This window comes from Sylvia atricapilla, chromosome 3 (assembly GCF_009819655.1).
Source record: "Sylvia atricapilla isolate bSylAtr1 chromosome 3, bSylAtr1.pri, whole genome shotgun sequence".
NCBI classification, from domain to species: domain Eukaryota; kingdom Metazoa; phylum Chordata; class Aves; order Passeriformes; family Sylviidae; genus Sylvia; species Sylvia atricapilla.
This window is the reverse complement of record NC_089142.1, coordinates 69229443-69250854: the sequence shown is the minus strand read 5'-3', so window position 1 is coordinate 69250854 and position 21412 is coordinate 69229443. Positions and strand designations below refer to the sequence as shown.

The following is a 21412-nucleotide window of genomic DNA, read 5'->3' as shown; positions in this document are numbered from 1 at the left end:
GAGGAAACACACTCACACAGCCAAGTAAAAAAAGACATTTTTTCCTTCACACAGTAATGTATGTCCTTTACTGCTGCTCCCTGGAGAGGTGAGCAATGTGTGGGCTTTTGATTGAAGCAGCAACACATTTCCAAACAACAAAAAAAAATTCAGACTGAACTTGAAAAAAACAAGTGTTTCTTGCAAACACTTTCTGGAAGTGGAAAAAAAAATCTGTTACCAGGTAACTGTCCAAATGATGACCTGCTTGCCATCCAGGAAACTTGCTTCTCTGAACTACTAGTGGTTAACACACTGACTATGCAGGCAATGGGGGTTATGTGAGCCTGTATGTTTGTAAACTGTGACAGGTACAGTTTACAGATGGGTCAATCTAATAGGTGACGATTATTCAAAATGGTCAGGTGAAGGAAAATTAGAAAAGCTATTCTAGGTCAAACCAGGAAAATTAACTCAATATCCTGTTTCAATACGGCTGAAAGAGAGTTTAAAGAGAGTAAGTACAGTGAACAAAACAGTTCCTTATGAGAATGGAGAGAAGAAACAAGACAAAGATCTAAAATTAGTGATTATATTACCATTTTATTGGAAACAAAATACTGTTCTTCAGCCAACTAACAAATATTTCGATGAACATCTGCTAGGTTTCAGCCAAGTGCATGTAATTTCTCCATACATGTATATTTAAAACTAACCTTGCTATTAACAAAAATGAATCTTGTTCAACTGTGTCAAGATTCTAAAACAGCAACTGTCAACATTAAATATACTGGATTTTTAAAAATACTTTGTATTTCCATCAGTTCTCAAACAGTGACATGAGTTGGTTTTCTCATGCCAAAAGTAGCTTGGATTTATTTACTGCAGACAGGAAAAGAAGAAATAGTTGCTTGCATTTTCAGTACAAACTATACAATGTATTAAGATAAGTGGTGTCTTCAAACTGCACAGATAACACTTGTGGGTTTCTAGTTATTTTACCTCTGTTGCTGCATATTCTGCCTTCTAGTCTGTTGAACAGTGGCCAGACTTTTGGTTTTCTCAGGAGGCTCCAGTTCTCTGACAATCTGCTCAGCACACACTGTAATCTGAAACAAAACAGTAACAAGGCAAGCACCAATGAAGAATTTGTCACATCACATATCTGTGCCCTGCCTGTTTTAAAGAACACATCCTTTTCATGCACATATGGGTATATAATCTACATATTCCTGGCATATCGCAGAAAATGAAAATCAGTGCAGCAGAAAATAAGTGACTTCTGCTGAATTCATTCACTTAGTGTAGTAAATGACTGATAGGTGGCTTTTAAAGAAACATCTTTTAAAAGCAGTCATTTAACAAACTTTTTATGCCAGTAACACTGTTCTATTATTTGCCAAAAAGCTTCCCATTCCTTTCCCACTATAAATGATATAAAGAACAAGTGTTACTGAATGCAGGTGACACAAAATCACACTGCAACAGGTTGGAACATATTTCTGTATCCTGGAGCTTGCCACTTACCCCTTTAAACACACTGCTGATTGTCTGGGCACAAAGTGGGTTCTTGCAATTCAAGAGTAAGTCAAACAGTACTTTTAGTAGCTTCCGTTGCACCATCCCATCTGACAGAGCTGCAAAGAATGGCTTAGTAATCTACAAAAGTGGAAAAAAAAGGAGGCAGAGAGGTTTACTTAAAGAGGTTTACTTTAACTGTTTAAGAGGGTAACAAAATTGCAAAGTGTGGAATTAATGTCTTGGATTCTGTATGACACACCCCACCAGGCCGTGTTGCAAAAATTTAAATATTAACTATGTATTTGTATATATCCAGGAATCTTACAGATGTAAATCACATGCATCTGAAATATCCAACAGACAAACTGATTTCTAAAATTTTTTATACAACTTGACTAGTGTGGGGAACAAACTTGCTGTTGCCAGCCTTTGGGAAGTACATGCCAACACCTGGCCACTATAGGCCCGAATTTGTAGCTTCCTTCAAATGAAACCATTTCTCACCTATTGTATTTTGTTGACAATTTCTCTTGAGATGAAAAACATTAAATAAAGCTCTTGTCTGACTGACAAAATCCTAAAACCTGTGGAACAGTAGTATCAGCAACAATACAGGAATTCATCTGTGTGCAAATGTAGTATTGCTATTTTGTGCCTGTCAAAATGCAAAAAACAGAACAAGCAGCAAGGTCTCCTGAGAATTTTAAGAGTCCAAGTTTGCAGCCTGTTCAGATATTTCAAAGACACTATGAAGACATCAAAATCTTGTAGTAAAAAAAGAGACAGGTCAAAAGCCTGCACACAGAAAGAACCCTTGTAAATCCAATCTCAAACACTGCTAGCTGCTTTAAGCGTAAAAATAAATAAAAGGTATTTCATAAAGCCATACCTGCCCAAGAGCTGTGATCTGAAATGGTGGAATTTCTTCATATATTTTCTTGGCAGCATGCAGACTTTTGATAAATAAATCCAGACTCTGCTGATCCTTGCACAGGAGAGCTGCTGAATATTCATTAAACTTTCCAAGGATTAGATGCAGGAGAATGACTTCATCTTTTAACATTGCCTCAGGTTTGTTGAAGACCTTCTCTAGCAAACGGTCTAGTGCAGGCAAGAGGTGAGAGAGAACCATCTGCAAACAGAGAAAACGTGTAACAAATGTTTTTATCCATTCTCAATTTAACAACTTTCCAGGAGCACAGCTTCATTTTACTGCAACATCCCCTCTCTCAGACCACACTGCACAGAGTATTTTAGGTAACAGCTGTTCAACTGGAAAAATAGAAGACATAATTTGAGTATTGTACCTGCTTATCTACTCCTTAGCTATTATTCTTTGCAGAGCAGTATTTCATAATTTCGAAGTACAGAAACAAGGTAATTTTCCCACCCATTTATGACTGCTGTTTTCATAAAACTCAAATGTGAAGCAAAACCACTCATCCCTTCTATGCAGTTCACAATCTTTTCAAGACACATACAGCTGAACAGAACATAAAAAGTCTAATTTAATTCAGTTTTTGAACTTTGAAGTCATATTTTGCAGCACTTGGAGAGTTCTGAATATGCTAGATAAATGCAGGTTAATATATATAAAAGAAATTAACAGTACTACTTAATACCTTGCAATTCTGTACAGAAAACTCTGTGTTCACTAACCAAGGTAATACATTTCTTCTGTAACAACATCAAGTAATATCAAGGGAGTTTCCTTAAAAATTCCAATGCAAAATTCTGCAGCCATTACATTCCTGGAAGCAGCAGGAAAATGTATTTTGTTTCATTAAACCATACTTTGCAGTTTCACTGTGTATTATTTGCGGTGTCAACCTAATACCTAATAGTCTAATAGATTATGGAGTTATTTAACAGCACTATTACTAAAAGAAATGTGATTTCAGCATTTCACTCAAGTGCAGAACCCATAAAAAAACTCAAAAAGCAGCACTTACTTCACCATGGATTTCATGAAGAATTTTCATTAAGTTTCTTGCAATATATGATGGGAAAATAGGGCTCTGTACACAATCAAGTATGTTTTCCAAAGCTTCCAACAATTTTTTCTTCTGGGATTTCTGTTTTGGCTCTGCCTCAAGCTCCTCCAATAGAGTTCCCATAATCTAGTTCATTTGCAAAGTAAAAATTAAGTTATTTTCTTGCAATAAAAATTACTTGAAACAACAATTATTTGATGCTTTCATAACACTGCAATCTAGATATAAGCAGAGTTCTTCATATGGAAATAAACCACTGTTAATGCCTCTTAGGTTCTCAGCTCTCTGCATGTAATAAATCACTTGAATATTTTTGTAGTTCCTAAAAAAATTATAAATCAGTCCACTATAGGATACAAAGACAATTAACTTCCCTGGTTAACTTGATGTCTTTTCTGTAACACACAAGCTCACAGCAGCAGACAAAACTTGTATTAATGTACACCCTAATTAAAAAAATACCTGTGCTATGTATGTAGGGTCAGATATAATCTCTTCTGTCTTTTGCTCCAAATGCTGAAGGACAGGATGGAATAGAGACTCCTTTATTCCTCCCAAGGAACGGAGGCAGTTGAGAGCAGCCCTTCGAACTTCACTCACAGGACTACCCAAGTTAATTAGCAAAGATATCACCACTGCAAGGAGAAGGAGGAAAAGAACAGAGTAAAGTGAGCGGGGAAAATTTTACTGTAGCTGTCCCTGAAGAGGCATCAACATTACTTTGGAATTAAGAAATCTTTTCACTGTAAACCTCTAGGGTACATAAAACCAACACGAGTCTGAGATTCATGACTCTAAATTTCCTCACAGTCCCCATATTTATGTTTAAGCTCAGAGTATATATATTGCTACTGACTGTCACACCTCGACAGTAATGCTCAGACAGTAATGTCCTGTAACTGACTCCTTCAGCACAGCACTGTGCCCCTTGAACACTTTCAAAATTAAAAAAAAAAAAAAAAAAAAAAAAAAAAAAAGTGGCTTCTCTTACTTCAAGCTTGGACTTGAGAACTGCACCAGTGAATCAGCAAGAGAACTGATTTTCTGAACTCTCAGCCCAATGCAGCTAAACATAAATAATTCCAGATACCATTCATGGTACAGAATATAGTAAAATTGCACAAAATTACAAAGTACTGTGATTGAGTTCTAAGATGAGAGACAGACAGATAGATAGATAAGAGTTAAAGATAGATAGTGTTTTACTTTACCTGGAGATGATGGTGATAGCAGTTGTTTCTTTTTCTTGTTTGTTTTTGATTCAAGCAGTGCATAGCCAATATACAGAGCCTGAGTCTGCAGCATTGCATTGACTTCATAGTTCAGCTGATTTGAAAGGTTGTAACTGTAAGTCCATAAAATGGAAAGGAACTTGAAGAGAACATCTGAATCTTTTAGATGTACCTTAGATTTAACACAATGGAAAAGGAAAAAAAAATTAAAAAGCACTTGTTAAATTTATTTGGCAAACTACTATTGAAAACATGGATAAACCACCCTACCCACTTCAAAGGAGTACACCAAAAGATAACTTTGTCTCAAAAAAACAGAAAACAGTATCTTTCAGGCAGAAAAACTAGTAAATTTGTATTTTGTTTTGGTTTTTTCTTAACTTTAGTTTTCCATTACTACATTTAATTAGGTTTAAGTAACTTCCATCTCCTCACAGTGTTTGAATGCCACAAGCAGCATTGCATGGCCTGATTTTTCTCAGTTTTCCATAAAATTAATGCAACCATGTAATAGCTGATGACTCATAATTCGGAGCAACAAATGCAAAAATAATACCTTGAATAAGAGATTCATCAATGCTCTGTACTGAAGAGCATTGCTTCTCTCACTAGCTCCACTGACAAGCAGGTCAAACAGCCCCAAAAGGAGGTGCAGGTAGTCTTGGCTATCTTGATGCAGAGATTCGGGATTCCACCAAGATTCCTCTAAAAATGCAGGTAATAATTTAGACACAGCAGGTGCATAGGAGAAAACAGACATCGCCAGTTAAAAGAGGACAATACGTTTGGCTGATTTCATGTTCACAAGCAAGTAATCTTTACAGAAGTCACTAACAAAGGAGAAGGTTAGGGAAGCAACATCTTGATTTCAGCAACTTCTAAAGGAAAAAAAAATTAACTCTCCTTTTTCACTGATGTAAGGGACAGGCAAAATCTTAACACCTACCTTCTGAAAAGGACAGGGGAGGTTTTAGGCCATTAATGAAGTTTTTCAGTAAGAATAGGACCATAGCTGACTCCTCTGCGTAAGCAGTCTCATCACTATTGAGCTTTTCTATATATGCACTTAATAACTCCTTAGGCACCAAAGTTTCCTCTGCTGTTTCAACAGGCCAATTTAAGGGAGATCTCTGTGAATGAAAAACGATTTTAATGTATTCTGTCTCAATTCCATGCAACAGAAACTAGAAATTTAGCATTATAATTCACCAACATTTACTTTCCAACGTCCAAAGAGGCATCCTTATGGAGTGAATTACATTTCTGATTTTACATTGACACTTGCATCTGCAGTTGTAAAACCTGTCACAGCTCTTTCTACCATAATTACAGTGTACATAAATGAGGTAACAGGTGAGTACAGTATCAGTCTTTCTAAAATATCCCTTCAAAGGCATTGGAAATTGCAGCATTTTTGACAGTTAAACACTTTCATCTAGCTCTGTTCCAGAAAAATAATCCATATCTTTCAGATACTTGTGTATACAAAAAAATCATTAATGGAATAACCTGAGGGCAGAATAAATAATTACCAAATGCAACTGTGTGTATATGTGAGGGGATGTACACACAGAAACACAGGCCTGCTCACATGGGTTTCTTTTCTTACACACAGAAAAAACCTAGAGCTGTTTCTCAACAAAATAAGTCAAGAAAATTCCAATGGAAACACACATAAAATACCAGAGTAATTCTTGATGGCACTACTGCCAAGTGTGTGTTTTTGCTCTGAGAAGAAATGAACGTGAGATTTTTCAGTCCTTCTCAAAGTTTCTGAACTGGGCCTTCAGTAAAAACAATTAAAAAACCTTTTTAATACTTGTTTTCAGTACAAAAAAAAAAACCCTCTCCACACTGTTAACATCTTACCTGTGCAGGTTCACAAGTTCTGAGATTTTGAATTTTTTTATCTAAGAAGCGGAAGACTCTGATAGCCACTGGAAAATAATTTTCCTTTATCTGTGTATTGCAGCAGCACTGAACAAGCACTGAACCAATCATATGAGTAGTTACTTTCTGCCTCACACTGTCAGATTCTGTTTCAGCAACGAGTATCAGGTCATCAACCTTAGAAAAAAAGAGTGGAGGAAAACAAAAATCAGTATGGCTTTCTATCACAGGTAAAAAGCTACTGTCTGCTGTAATTGTACTCTTTGAAACCTTGTAATGCACAAACATCAGTTTCTATGAACTCCCCACAGGTATGCTTGCTTATTCTCTAGAAATCTTTTTTCAGGAAACTAAAAATTCCTCGAATTTAGTTATACTAATCATCTGTCAAAAAAGGTAATCACTTATTTTCATTACATAAAAGAAGAAATAGGTTTTATATGGATGGTATTGTGCTTTACCATTATATATATATATATACACACACACCTACATATATATATTTTTAATGATACATACACACACATATACACATATTTGCCTAGTAGCTTGATGACAGCATACTAGTGCCTCGAGCAGCCATGCAAAGTCCTTCTATATCACATTTGTTTGATTCCAGTCATCACCTGAAAAGTAAAACTTCTTTAAGGTTCAGTTGACATGGTACACTTACCATTGGCAATAGCAAGGAAGGATCCCCTGAAGTCAAGTTTCCAGAAAGTAGCAGAATAATTTTCTCATTGGCCACTCCAACCAACTCTGCAGACTTGGTAGATTTAATTGTCTCTTCAAGAGCTACTCCAAGGGAAAAAAAAACCAAACACAACTAGGTATAAAATTCACATATTAACATACTAGTGGCTCAGTAATATTTAGAATCAGTCAGAAACATACTAAACAATTTCTACCTCTTTTCAAAGAGTTTTTTTAAGAAATCAATTTCTTAAAAAGTTACAGTTACAGCATGATAGCCTGATACTAACAGCCTGTCTCCTTCAATATGAGTTTAATTCAATAAGGATGAGGTCCTAACTTGCCACAAGTTTTCTCTTATCAAGATAGTTACAAGAAATGCTTTACCTTCTGGCCAGCCTTTCAGTAAAGGATGTAAGGAGCAGAGATCAGACTCTGACAAGCAAACAGCCATTTTCCAATCTGAAGATTTTGAATTTGCATTAGTGATTATCATAAAAGGTAACAACTGCATTACTACTGCATCTAGCAGTTCTTTCTTCTCTTTCAGAATCTCCTCTTTGACTAAAATTTTTACTGCTCGCTCCAAAACCTTGTACCTACAAGAGAACAAACCATGTTGAAAATACATTACTCAATCACATCAGCAACATTTCTTTGATTTGTTCTCTATTCTCCATGGTAATTTTCTGTAGCTAAACAGCAGCAACAACAAATAAGGAATTAATGGGAAATGGTATGAAAATAATTGAACATCTCTCCTGTAACTCAACATAGAAACAGTATAACAAAAAGCACTTGCAGAGAAACAGTTTTTAAAGCATTCTTTATAGTTACTTTTTAAAAAAATTATACAGAAAGCATGTAAACTGAAAAAAAGCATGAACATACCACTTTCCATCGTTTGAAAGATCAGCTTTCTGGAAAATGTTCAAAAGACTTGATACTATTACTTCTGGATTGACTTGTTCCCTGAAAGTCTGAACCATAATCAGGAAAAATGAATGAAAATACAATATACAAACAGTTTACATATCATAATGGAAAATGGATCGGCAATACCAAGTGGAAACAGAGATCAAACATGACTAACTGATTTCTGCTGATGTCATGTAATGAAAATACTATCAGGTATCAAAATACTTGAAAAGAAGTAATAAGGCTGCCCAGTATGCCCTGTTGATATGCTAAAGTATGGAGAATTTATTGAATGTGGAAATGTTTGGTAAAATTGATAAACTATATGCAAACTGCATTATAATTAAATAAGAACTGCTTTCACTTTACACTGCCTCTGGATCACAGAAATCTAAGACACATTAACAAAAGTTACTTAAGCTTAAAGTGCTTCTATTCCTACTTACTGGTGATCAAGAATGAATGAACACACAAGACCAATTCCACTACAGCTGATAATATTCTCCACTACTACCAGCAGAAGCCATAAAGACAGACTGTTACTCTAGCTGGAAACAATCAGTACAATGCATACCAGTGTCCTATCCAGTAAACCTGAGCTGGAGCACAGGACTTTGCCACTATCAACTGACCAAATGACTCGCATATGGAAAAACTCAACTGAGCACCTCTCACTAGAGTAATGTCTTGTGACCGCACCACTTTCCATCCAAAAGACAGATAGTGTGGCTTGTCTTTTTATAGAAAAATGTTCCGAATAAGCAGGAAGCATGCCTCAAATAATAATCAAAGATTTAAGTATGCTTCAGTAGCTACATTAAAAAAAAACCCCAAAAGTGATAAATTCATTTTAACTCCCAACACTTTGAGAAGAATCAGGTAGCAGAGATTTTGGGGGGAATTAGTGAAATGGCAAACAACACAAGTCTCCTAAATTTGTGCAGCTGCTTTATCCTGTTAAAGGATAAAAGTCTTGCAATAAGGACACAAGGACAAGAAAGACAACCACACAGAATACATTCCAGACACGCACACATTCAAGACCAGGTAAAATCTCACATGCCAAAAGACACATACTTACCTCCAAAGAACTGAGAGCAGACATCACAACATCTCTGTTGTCATCCTTGAGCCGTCCAAAAATTGCTTCTTCTATGAAAGCCTGATCAAAGCCTTCCTGAAAAAATAAAGGAAAACAGAGTTAAAGAGGAAAAAAAAAATCATTTGTCTGTAGAATATTTTACAGGCTATTAATAAAATATCTGAATTCTAGTGTAAGAGAAGTGGTGGTATCATCTAAATTAAACCTCACAGGCAGACTAACTTCCAATAACAAAAGAAAGAAAACCAGAAATATTCATTGACTTGGATTTTAGGAAAATGCAAAGCAGCTTAATCAACAAGAACTGTATCCAGACTCCAGAATATGGGGAAATGGTAACAGAAGCCTACTGAAAACACTATGAAAAGCAGTAAGAATGACACAAGCACCATTTTACATACCACTCATCTTCAACTGGTACGTCTGGCAAACAGCTTTTTGAAGACATTCTATGTTAAGTCAGTTCTGTAAGTGAGAGATTCAGACACAAACCTTTGAAGTTTCAATAACATCTTTCAAATGCTGGAGAGCCAGGACCCGCACAGTAGGCTGAGGATGATTCAAACTAAGCAGAAGGGAGGTATCAGAGTCTTCCAGAAACTGAAATACAGATTTCACAATGACCCCACTGCATGTTAAAAGTACTTTAAATATACATAAGGAAAATGGGAGACTGTCTTATGGCAGTTTTTTGTACCAGAAGAAAACCTGCATAATCAAGACCTAGAAAGTTAAATTACAGTACAATACTGTATTACTGTTTTAAATTAAATTTCTTCAGTATCGCAGACAGATTTTGGAAGATAGCTTAAAAGGTACAGTAAGCCACAGACACCATTATGTCCTAGAAAAGCATTACACTTATCTAAGGATTCTGAGAAAGCTCTAGTGATAATGTCAGTGTGACAGAGCACAGATAGAAACTGTTAAAAAGGCATCCCTGCTAGTCCAATTACGTGCACTTATCTCAGGAACCTTAAAAGCTGGAAGAGAGTCATATGCCTTTGCTCTGCATGCCTTGTTTTTCTGTTAATCCACTTGTTATTCAGACACAGAATCTGTGCTGTTGTTAAATCACTGTAAAAATTCAGGAAGCACTTCTTTATGCAGTTTGTCATATTATCCCAATTGCTTTCAGTCTTTCAATCATTGCAAACAACAGCCATAATACTAGCCAGCTCTTATAATAAATTCCTTGGCCAGATCTGTTGTAGTAATGTTATTCTGTGTTAGGCTGAGTTTCAATTGCTCTTCAGAAATGGCACAGGAAGAAATCTGTGGTCACTCTATTCTTCCCTGTTACCGACTGTGAACATTCACAAAATCAGTGCAAAGAAAAGGATCAAACCATCTTCTCTCAACAGTTGTTTCTCAGCTTTCCCAAAACCTCTGCCACTGACAACATCCTTAAGTACGATGAGGCCATGCTGGGCACCACTGAGTTGTCACCACTGACCACTACAGTGTATGACAGTGTACTAAGTGACCATGTTTCTAAGGAAAAGAATTACTGGTGACAATTGGAGCAGATAGAATGCATATATTTTAACTAGGGAAAATAAGCCCACACTCACAAGTCCTTCTGATAAAAAAAGACATAGCTTTTGTTTTACCAATTTTGACTAAGCTCGCCCCCAAAAATATTTAATAAAATTAGGGTTCTGTTTTGTTTTTAAGTTTTTGATTTTTGGTGGGTTTTTCGTTTGTTTTGTTTTTTGGGGTTTTTTTTGTGGGAATGCCAGATATTTTGTTTATAAGGAGGAATAGAGAGCAGAATTCTGTCAAAAATCAGCCTTCTGACAGTATAACCATAAAAGAGTTAGGATCACAATCCTACCTACCTTGTACTTGCCACAGCTTAATGAAAGAGAAATAAATTGATGAAAAACATCTTGGGAAACCTCATCTGTGCAGTTTTCCAGGTGCTTCTCCAACACAGAGTCTAAGGCTTTAGGATACCTGCCAAAAGAAAAAACCATTAATATTTTTTGCAGAGGATCATAGAAAAACATGTACTTACGAGAGAAATACAGGGAAAACCAAGGAAACTGAATGGACACACATTCATCCAGACAAGATATTTTAAGTGGCCTTGCAAAGGCAACAAACCATTATGTCTTAACACAGATGAATGACACACAGACCACCAAGATACATAATGAGCAGAGAAGGTCATGCTACAAAGTAAAGACCTACATAGTAGGTCTGTGTCCATGTATTACAGTGATAACAAAATATGTAAGGATAGACGAGTAAAACAAAATTTGGACAGAAACTAGGAGTCAGTTATTTCTTTCGTATCTATTTCAGCAAGACTATTGTGCTCATTACACCAAAATACAAGACCATAGCTGATATCACCACTCTACAGACTGTGGGTCTGCCATAGAAAAATGGAACTTACTTTTTCTCGAGAAGTCTGATAAGAGGAAGGATCTTTTGATTGAGTGCAGCCATTTTGGTGGGATTAGATTCAGTCTCTGTACCATGGGAGATAAACTCTTCAAGAAACTTGCTAAAATTACAAACAAAAGGAAAAGCCACCATGTTTTGTAGGGTACCTTTTTCATTATTGTTATAAAGCTTAACAGATTAGGATTAATATACATTATTTACTGCAAGTACAGATTTGCTGCTGGCCTGAAGTTTCACTCTGTCCTACAATTACTCCCATAAACACTAAATGAATGGCTCTTCTGGGTTACTGAATTTTTAAATATCAAAATACATGTCTGGACTTAACCTATGAACTCAGAAAAACATGCTCATATAATGGTAATGCCATTGTCAGGAATTATTTATTATTAAACCAGAAGTGACCACAGTGCTGCATAAGAAAAAGAACTGAAGTCAACTCACGAAGCCAACAGGGAATCTAAATCCTTTTCCAGTGGTATACTCTCCAGGATAGCTTGAAGATGCTTGATGTAAATGTCATTTTCTGTCTCCTCAGATTCTTGCTCCTCTAAGGACAATCATAAAAGATGAACAACAGTTAGAGAACAGCCCCTTCCTACTGATTAAAGCAAACAGCTTGTACAGGCATCATCCTCTGGTGAACCAAGCACACAACTTGAAGACCACAGTGCTATTGATTACTAGCACTAACCCTCTGATCCACTAGCAATGCTTTATACCAACGTTATTAAAATGCCTAAGCCTGGATTGCTGCCAGTAAATTCAGCTTTGGCACATTCCAGACCTGCTGTGCCAGCAACTTTCCTAGAGCATTCCTTGGTATGAATCTGGACCTTTTTAACAAAAGAGCTTTCCCAGTTGTCATCCAGCACTACAAAGCCACAATGCAAACAGACTCAGGCTACAACTGTATGCCTGGCTGCCCCAGACTGTTCCTAGGCACATTTAATTCACTGGGTAAACACAGTTGTCCCCAGATTAAACCTCACATGCAATCTACCCAAGATTTCACAGTACTACAACACACCTCTAAGAGGAAAACAAAACAAAACAAAACAAAACAAAACAACAACAAAACAAAACAAACAAACCAACCTAAAAACAAATACACAAAAAACTTAATCAGGTCTTCACAGGTATTGGCACAGTTTCAATGGAAGAAGTAATTACACAGCTGTGACATTTACCATAGTTCTCTGTCCTTAAGCCTGATCCATGGTTTACAAAGAACCTGTGCTAACTTACCTGTATCACTTTTCACAATGGTGTGAACAAGGTGAGGCAACAGGTAGCGGAGGAGAGGAGAGATGTCATAGCCTGCTGACAGGCCTTGCAAAAGTGTTACCAGTTCTGGGCTTTTGCACAGACAATTAAACGGCCTGCACAATTGAAAGGGGAAAAAAAAGAAAAGTATGTAAGCTCATCTGGGTTACAAACATTTTAAAAAACATGCAGATTTCACTAGGATTCAATTTTCAGCATCAAGTAACAGCCCCATTGTAAACAAACACTGAAAAGATTCAAAGGGCTCCACTTCCTTAATGCCAGATGTTTATTGGCACATTTAATATCCTAGAAGAAAAGAAGGTACTGCCAGTCATGTTGAGTACAACTGCTGCAATGGCACAGTGAACCTACCTATGTTTTCTGCAAAGCTGGTAGTAAAAGGAAAATACTTGTATGAACTACAGGAAGAGATATCCTCACACTGCAAGGAGCATATCTATTCTCCAGTGGCAGCAAAGAGTATGAGAAGTAATTGTGCAATGATAGATCCTCTGAGGAGAAGCCATTTCCCTGTTGGCTAACACAAAGCTTCATCTTGTCTCCCTTTACACCCAGCTGGCTGGCTGCTGCATATCGACCCCACACCTGTGCTTTTTAACCTATGACAGTGTTCAAGTAGCTGGACAGTAATCACTCCATATATCCCTCATGAGATTTTTCCTATTGGAATACTCCTCTCTGCCAGCAAGCAAATTGCCTGTAGCATGTGGGACTATGTTCAAACGCACGTTACCAGCACAAGCCAACTGTGCCAGAGCAGGGCAAGACAAATGGATGGGAATGTACCACATGAACCTCCTGGAGAACACCTCACCTGAAGTGAGTCCAAACAAGTGGTGGTATAGAAGCACTTGTGCTTCAGGTGTTAAACAACACCAACTCAGAGCCCTTCTGTTGAAGGGGCAGAACTTCTTTGCACTTTTCAGATAACCTCTTATTTGACAGGGCTCAGTTTTGCACACTGACATGAATCTTTTACTAGGAGAAGTAGCAGAAGCAAGAGGTGACCAACTTGCACCACTGAGCCTCCTTTGCTGCAGAGAGCATACAAATTTTCAAAGTAAGCCAAAGGAACTTGTGATCCCTTTGAAATGTCGACTACCAAACTTCTGACATGGAAGTATCCCTTTAATGATGAGGATATAAAAATCTCAAATTATCAAGGTGCAGTTTGGAATTTTAGAAAGTGAGAAAATCTGTTCACGTAGACTTACTTTTTCCCAAGTTTATCTCCGTTCTGAGTTTGCAGAAGTAGGTTCAAGCAAGCCAGCCCATCCCTGATTAATGAGGGCACTTTAAATAATGTCTTGCTTATCTGTACCATCAAGGAATGCACCAAGGAAGTCTCCACTGTCACTTTTACTGTCATTTGGCAGATTATCATGTATGTTGCAGCTCTGTAATCCTGTACAGAAGATTTCAAGCCCTAGAAAAAGAGATAAGGGTGAATTTTTTACACAGAATAATACAAAAGAGTACATTAACATAAAAATAATTTTTATTCTGACATCCATGGAATCCCACTATGTTCTTTTCCATGTGTTAACGCTTAAGGTATCTGTAAACTCAACCTTCAAGAAGAAAAAGCTGTCATGCAGGGTCCACAGATAAAGAAGACACATTTATTAACTACTGCTCTGTTGACAAAGCAATAATTGTGGAAGAGAGAGGATACTAAAGCAGGCTGTCTACCCTGACACCATTTCCTCATGGTTTAGCCTGAAAAATCTCAAAGCAAAGGCATTCTTCAAACCACATCCCCATTTCTCACAGCTCCACTCCTCATGCAGAGTAGGAAACAGTTCTTAGAAGTGCTCATCTGAGGTGTGGAAAAGCATTTCCCATGGACCCTCACTTGCCTGAGGTTTCAAATCAGGCTGAGTGGTATAGTATGTGTCACACAGGATGTCTTTCTTGGATGTTATCTGCAGATGCACATCTGCAGAACACAGTACACTTCATCCCACAGGAGGGAAACAGAGCTTCACCTACCTTTTGGACATAAGGGAGCAGCAGAGACACCATAGTGTCTGTTATCTTCTCTGCAGCTCCAAGAGCTGACACAAGGGTGGAAGCATAAAACACAAGGAGAACTCTCAATTGAGCTGAGTTGCCGGGACACTCTGAAAAGACCTGGATCACAGAAAAAATTGGTTGTTCAGACATGAGGGCAAGTGGAAATGCACATATGGCTTCCCTCAAATGATCAAAATCTTCAAACTCCAGCCTGCAAGCTCCAGCAGCTCCTGCTGGCACAACTGAAGTCATCACCTCTCACAACAGCAACCCTTGCCAGAGGTTACTGCTTCCCCTCACAGACACGGCAGATGGAAATGGGTGCTGATGGAGGTAATCAGAATAAGGCAGCCAAAATCACTTGCGATCTTGGTGTACTGCTCAAGACTCAGAGATGGACAGCCAAGAAGCTAACTGCTGTTATATTTAACACCTCCTTCTACACCACTGAATAAACTCTGTTACTGTGTCTGCTTTACTTAGTTTGACAGCAGATGCATCCCATTTCTCTAAGTAACTGGATCTGTCATCCATCTTACCCTTCTGAGACTACAGAACTAGCCCTCTAGGGCTAGTTAGCTTAAACCATCCCCCCTCCCAAAATTTGCCCACCTTCTAACATTCTCAATTTCAAATTCTCATTAATATTTGAAAACCTGTATTTAAAACACCCCTGACAATCCCCAGAAGTGACATGGAAATTCAGTTAAAAACTAATAGCAGGAATCAGTTTATGAAAAAAAAATAAGACAATTGTACCCTGAGGCAACACGGTAAATAATACATTATGGCCAAATTGTTTTGTTGTGGCCCCTTGGTTCTCAGCCACTTCCTCATAAGAACCTCTGACAGACTGTCATCTTCCCAAATTATAATAGAAGATATCCTCATATTGTTTACTGATAAATGATTCATTTTACTCTTTGATATGCAGTTCAAAATATTAAGAAATAGCACGCCACTATAAAAACATGGGGAAGACAAAGTGACAACAAGCAATGTTGTGGAATAAAAGAACAACCTTCACAGATTTTGCAACCAGCCTGCAGATGAAATCCATGAAATCCAGGTCTTTGTAGCAGTGTGTAATGACAGTACCCCTTGCCAGTGGGACTCCAGGTTTCTTTATACAGTAAAAAAAAGGGTAAAATTAGAACACTCAGACTAAAGCAAAGCACAGTAAGTAGAAATTGCTATAATCTCCAAATTAATCTTAATGATCAGTTAACACCAGTTAAAACTGAAACAAGCAATGGATTTCCACACATTGCTCTAGAATGTTTTGTGTCTACATTAAGACAGATGATGAAGTGAATTACATTTAACCTACAAGCAAATAAACATAGATTTTAGTAATTGATGTATCTTCCTTGCAGCAGCAAATACTTACAACTTAAAAGCATGCTTTAACTTAGCCAAAACAAAGAGTATTTACAGTCAAAGCTTTTTAATATCAACTTCACCTTTAAAGAAAGATAGCAGAAACAACACATGGGCATCCAGGCTCCATTCCTGTAATTAAACCTTCCAGTACAGTTCTACAACTAACCACATAAATTGGTGGACCATATTCATAAGCAGAGTAGAAGAGTCAGGATATTATTAAATAAAGTCCCTCAAGGTCCTTCAATCTTGCATCTGTTAAATACTTTACCCGTATTGGATCCATCCAATGCCACTTATGAGTTGGGCTTTTTATATCTAAAAGTTGAATAACTCTCACAAATAGATTAGTCTCATGATATGGCAGAACACAACCAATCAAACTGTCTTGATTGTAGAGATGAATGTGAAATCTAAGGAAAAGAACATACATATGTAGTTAAAAAGTATCTGGAAGCCAAAAAGGAAAAGGGACCCATCCACGTTCTTCTCAGAATACCTTGTCCACTTGCTTTTAAGCAAGACCTGACATGGTTGTCATACTGACTCAGACCTATGGTCACCTACAGTCTGGAAATTCAAGGTGGCCACAAGCCTGTATGTGCTAGAAGAAAGAAACAGTGCTAGCATATTTTTTCCCTCACTATCAACAATTTTAGGTCCCTGTACAACCAAAAATTACCTGAATTTCTTCTGCGCAGATTTCAGTATTAGGCCAGACATTACAATAATCTATTATGAATCTCTCAATATAATACATGTATAGAAAAATTGTGATTCAAAGAAGTACATTTCAGGAAAATCACACACTCTTTCATGATAAGAAATACTGCACTTTCTGCATTTAGATGGGTCAATTTATACAAATAAATATAACATCACAAAAGACTTAATTGTTTTTTCTTCACACCTTCTTACAAAATCTTGGAATAAGAATATTTAGGGTTCATGGTTCACAGTTAATATTGAAAATTTGCTATTTTAGAAAGCCCACTTCTACAACTATAATATAGAAATTCCTCTCTATGTGCTCTGTAAGATGCCTAGGGCTGGGCAACTTTGGTGAAAGCCAGGCAAGGAAGGAATTGCTTTTATACAGAGTACTGTGACAGATCAAAAGAATCACAGAAATCTATCAAAAGACAAAAATCTAAATGGCAAAGAAGAGCACCTGGCCCCATAAGGACTAAGTCAAAATGCACATTATTAACATTTTAACCTGTATTTTCAGAAAGATAAAGAAAGATAAAGTAAAAATATTCAAAATCTTTCTCACTGCAGAAAAAAAAATCTAGCCTCATCTATTGATATGTAGGATATTCAGTGGATTACCTGTGAATCAGCCATTCAAGGCACTTCTGGGCTGGCTTAAGCATAAAGTAAGGGGACAGGTGAATAAGGAACAATGAAATATTTTTATTCAGCTGCTGATTTACTGCTTTAGTCTGAACACTGCGTTCAAGAGCTTTGGATGTGGAACTAAACAAGCTGGACTGGAACTCTTCAAATGAAGGATCAATCCCCATCAGCTCTTCTAAGCCAGTGCATCCTGCAGGGGGAAAAAAAATGGGAGGAATGCTTTAAACACAACAGTTTTTGTTTTCAGGTCCTACCCACTTACCTCCTCACTGGCATATCCGATTTTTTTGCTGTACTGGTATATGTCATCCTCACCAAGCAAACCCAAACAAGGAGTAAAGAGGCCTAAGACCAAAACTTTTGATATACTTGAACTATTTCTCAACTGACAAAGAAAAATAACATTAGCAACTAGCAGCAGAGTGCTCCTGCAGTAAAGGCCAGCAGCATCCTGGGTTGTGCTGTCGGTGAGAGACAGCTTTCTTATTTAAGAGTATCACATTCCTGGATAAAATTTTATACAAAAATGGAAAGAGATGAGGCATAAAGAAATTGAGGTGTGACAACATGGCAAAGGCTACTCCCACTTCAAATTATTTGTGACTCTAACTTTACCCAAGAGCAGGGCATCAGCATGTTTCCATGCAACACAGAACTCATGTCAGAAGGTACACTGGGAGATTTCCAGACCCAGGCTCTGCTCAAAGCAGGGTTAAAAGGGTCTCCAAAATTGGACCAGGTTGCTCAGGGCATTATCCTCTCAGAGTTTTCAAAAAAGTCAATTTTTTTTTTTTTTTTAAGGCACAATCTCCCCAGACAATCTTGTAAACTGTTTGACTGTCCTCACACTGAGAAAGCTTTTCCTTCTATCCAATTTTAAATCCTACTCTTTCAGCTTATGCCCACTGTCTCCTGTCCTCCAACCATACACTCCTGGGAATAGCCTGGTGCATCTTCTGGGAACCTTCTCAAAGGTAATGGCAGGCTCCTATGAGGCCCATCCAGCCTTTTCTCCTCCCAGACTGAATGAGACCAGAGACATTCCTCTCATCAACTTTCCCTTACCGGGTGAATTCTCCAGTCCCTGAGCACCTTGGAGATCCCTGACTCTTCCCCGTCACCTTTACCCTCCGTGCCTAGAAACGTGCTCGTAGAGGCACTGCTGCACGGTCTTCCCAAGGACTGGAGTGATGTCCACGGATGCTGTCTAGTGATGTCCAATGGAGCTGACTAGGCGGCAGCTGTTTGAACTACTCTTTTGACCTTTTTGGAATACGGGTTTGCCTTTCCTATTTATTATCTTTCTCCAGCTGGTGTGGGGGTTTTTTTGTTTTTGTTTTGTTTTTGTTTTGGGGGGAGGGGGTTTGAGTGTTTTGAACACCAGCGGCATCTAAGCAGCCAAACTCACCGATGGCAAAAAACGTGTCCCTGTCAATAGTCGCGGCTTCCTTGCAGGTGAAGAGCAGCGATGCCGCCTCGCTGCGGTCCAGGAGGCTGGGATCGTTCTGGGGAAGCGCCAGCCGCTTCAGCTGCTCCGCCAGGGACGTCATGACTCCGCGCTTCGAGGACAGGAGCTCCGGAGAAAACTGCGGGAAGAGAACCGCAGCAGGCCCGCCGATGAAGCGGCCGCACGCCGCCAGCCGTGTCCCCCGGCGCCGGCGGGCCCCGCTGCCGCTCCGGGCGGGCACGTGTGGCCGGGGAGGAAGGGGGACCGCCCGGCGGTGACGCCTGTCCCGGTCCCGGTCCCGGTCCCTGACCTGGCTCCCGCCGCTCCCCGCCGGGCCGCACGTGGGCTGCGCGCGCCGCTCACCCGGAAGCGGCTGCTCCAGAGGCGCGGGAAGTTCCCGCCCCGCCGGAGACACCCGGGCCCGGGACTGCCCCGCTCCGCCCCCGGCACCGGGAAACGCGCCGCGGCTGCGGGCCGGAGCTGCGCAACGTGAGCCGGGGGCGTGTGCAGGGGGCCATGGCGCCCCGGCCTGTGTCAGGAATAGCGTGGCCAGGGAAAGGATGGGCAGATCCTGTGTCCGGTTCTGTGCCCTTCAGTACAAGAGGGATATTGAGGTGATGGAGCGAATCCCGATCTGGTGAAGGGTCTGGAGCACAAGTCTTGTGAGGAACAGCTGAGGGAGCTGGAGGTGTTTAGCCTGGAGGAAAGGAGGCTCAGAGGGATGTTGTCCTTTTCTACAACTCCCTGAACGGAGACGGTAGCCAGGTGGGAACTGGCCTATTCCTCCAAGCAACGAGTGGCAGGACTCGAAGAAATGGCCTCGAGTTGTGCTTCTTTAGATTGGGTATTATGAAACATTGTTTCACCGTAAGGGTTGTCAGGCTTTGGAGCCTAAGGGAGCTGCCCAGGGAAGTGATGGAGTCACTTCCCTGGAGGTAGTTAGAAGACATGTAGATGTGGGATTTAGGGACACGGTTTAATGGTGGGCTTGGCAGTGCTGGGTCAGTGGTTGGACACAATGATCTTAGAGGTCTTTTCCGACGCAAGTGATTCTATGGCCCAGCTGAGGACGTGTCCCCTCCAGGAGCGGCCGTGCCGGCGTGTGGCCGGGGTCCGTGAGGGAAGGAGCTGTTGTGGCCGCTGTGGATGGTGCCACCCCTGCGGGCAGGTCCCTCGGAGGGCAGCGTCCCTGTGCAGGCACCGTGCAGGTGTGGGGCAGGCCGCAGCCTGCCTGCACTGGGGCAGCAGCCGGCCCAGGCACCCACCAGGGTGTGAAGGCAGCGGCAATGGAGACACCTCAGCGAGTGTCTGTGCCCGGGCTGCTGCTGCCTTTGTGCTGAGCGCAGCAAGGCAACAGCCTGGGCTGGGAGTGGGGATCCACCGAACAGCTGTTCACCAGAGAAGAGACGGAACAACTAGAGTTGTTCCACCTTAGGAGTTTTCCGTACCTGGAGTGAGTGATGTTAGGGAAAGTGCAGGACTCTCATGAGCAGAAGGTGTTGAAAGCTGCAGTAATGTGTGCGGGCTAGAACCACAGAATGATGCAGACTGGAAGAGTCCTCTAAAAGCCATCTGATTTAGCCCCAGAGTAGGGCCAGCTCAGAGCATTTTGCTCATGGTTTTGCCCTGTTGTGTTTGGAATACCTTCAAGGGTGGAAATTCCATGGCTTCACTGAACCTCTCATCTGACATTTAGTTAACCTGAGATTAAAAATAAATTTTTGATGCTAAAACCCGTGATGTCTCCAATCAGTTTGCATTCAAGGCTGCAGTGTTCTGTCCCTGCAGGTTGGTGCACAAAGCCATAAAAAGAACGTGGCTTATGACAAACAAAGAAATGCCTGGCACAAAAATCAGAAATAAAATTTATCCCAACTGATGTCAGCAGATGGACAAAATGATACCAAAGATAATAATTCCAGCACCAGTTCTGTAAAACTATTTCCATATATTGTTGAAAAGCTTCATAGCTATGAGAGAAATAACAGATTTGTTTGTAAGGCTGCTGTATTTGGCAACCATTTAACATGCAGTAGAAATACAAAATGCTGATAAAAGTCTGGGATTGCAGACAATTATTTAAATGCTTAATTTTATCCATTGTGAGTGTCCCTTGATTTCAACATTTTGTTATTCCTCTCTGCTTTTTCTTTGCTTGGGTTAAGTTAAACCA

The 21412-nt window shown here is 39.5% G+C and overlaps 1 protein-coding gene across 1 annotated transcript in view; it reads right to left on the bottom strand.

Annotated features, from left to right (window-relative positions):
- HEATR1 (HEAT repeat containing 1) overlaps nt 1-19588 on the bottom strand; it is a 34004-nt gene extending 14416 nt beyond the window's left edge. The window contains exons 1-25 of the mRNA XM_066315672.1: nt 19550-19588; nt 19201-19378; nt 17766-17982; nt 16705-16846; nt 16072-16173; nt 15027-15167; nt 14249-14460; nt 12979-13126; nt 12189-12277; nt 11734-11844; nt 11171-11288; nt 9822-9929; nt 9309-9404; nt 8201-8289; nt 7697-7908; nt 7290-7411; nt 6596-6793; nt 5673-5856; nt 5283-5431; nt 4706-4898; nt 3957-4129; nt 3453-3620; nt 2390-2632; nt 1507-1638; nt 982-1088 (exon numbers count right to left, since the gene is read on the bottom strand). Coding sequence (XP_066171769.1) covers nt 982-1088; nt 1507-1638; nt 2390-2632; nt 3453-3620; nt 3957-4129; nt 4706-4898; nt 5283-5431; nt 5673-5856; nt 6596-6793; nt 7290-7411; nt 7697-7908; nt 8201-8289; nt 9309-9404; nt 9822-9929; nt 11171-11288; nt 11734-11844; nt 12189-12277; nt 12979-13126; nt 14249-14460; nt 15027-15167; nt 16072-16173; nt 16705-16846; nt 17766-17982; nt 19201-19342 — 3596 coding nt within the window. The 5' untranslated portion in view covers nt 19343-19378; nt 19550-19588. The remainder of the gene's footprint in view (nt 1-981; nt 1089-1506; nt 1639-2389; nt 2633-3452; nt 3621-3956; nt 4130-4705; nt 4899-5282; nt 5432-5672; nt 5857-6595; nt 6794-7289; nt 7412-7696; nt 7909-8200; nt 8290-9308; nt 9405-9821; nt 9930-11170; nt 11289-11733; nt 11845-12188; nt 12278-12978; nt 13127-14248; nt 14461-15026; nt 15168-16071; nt 16174-16704; nt 16847-17765; nt 17983-19200; nt 19379-19549) is intronic.
- Between the last annotated feature and the right edge of the window lie 1824 nt (nt 19589-21412).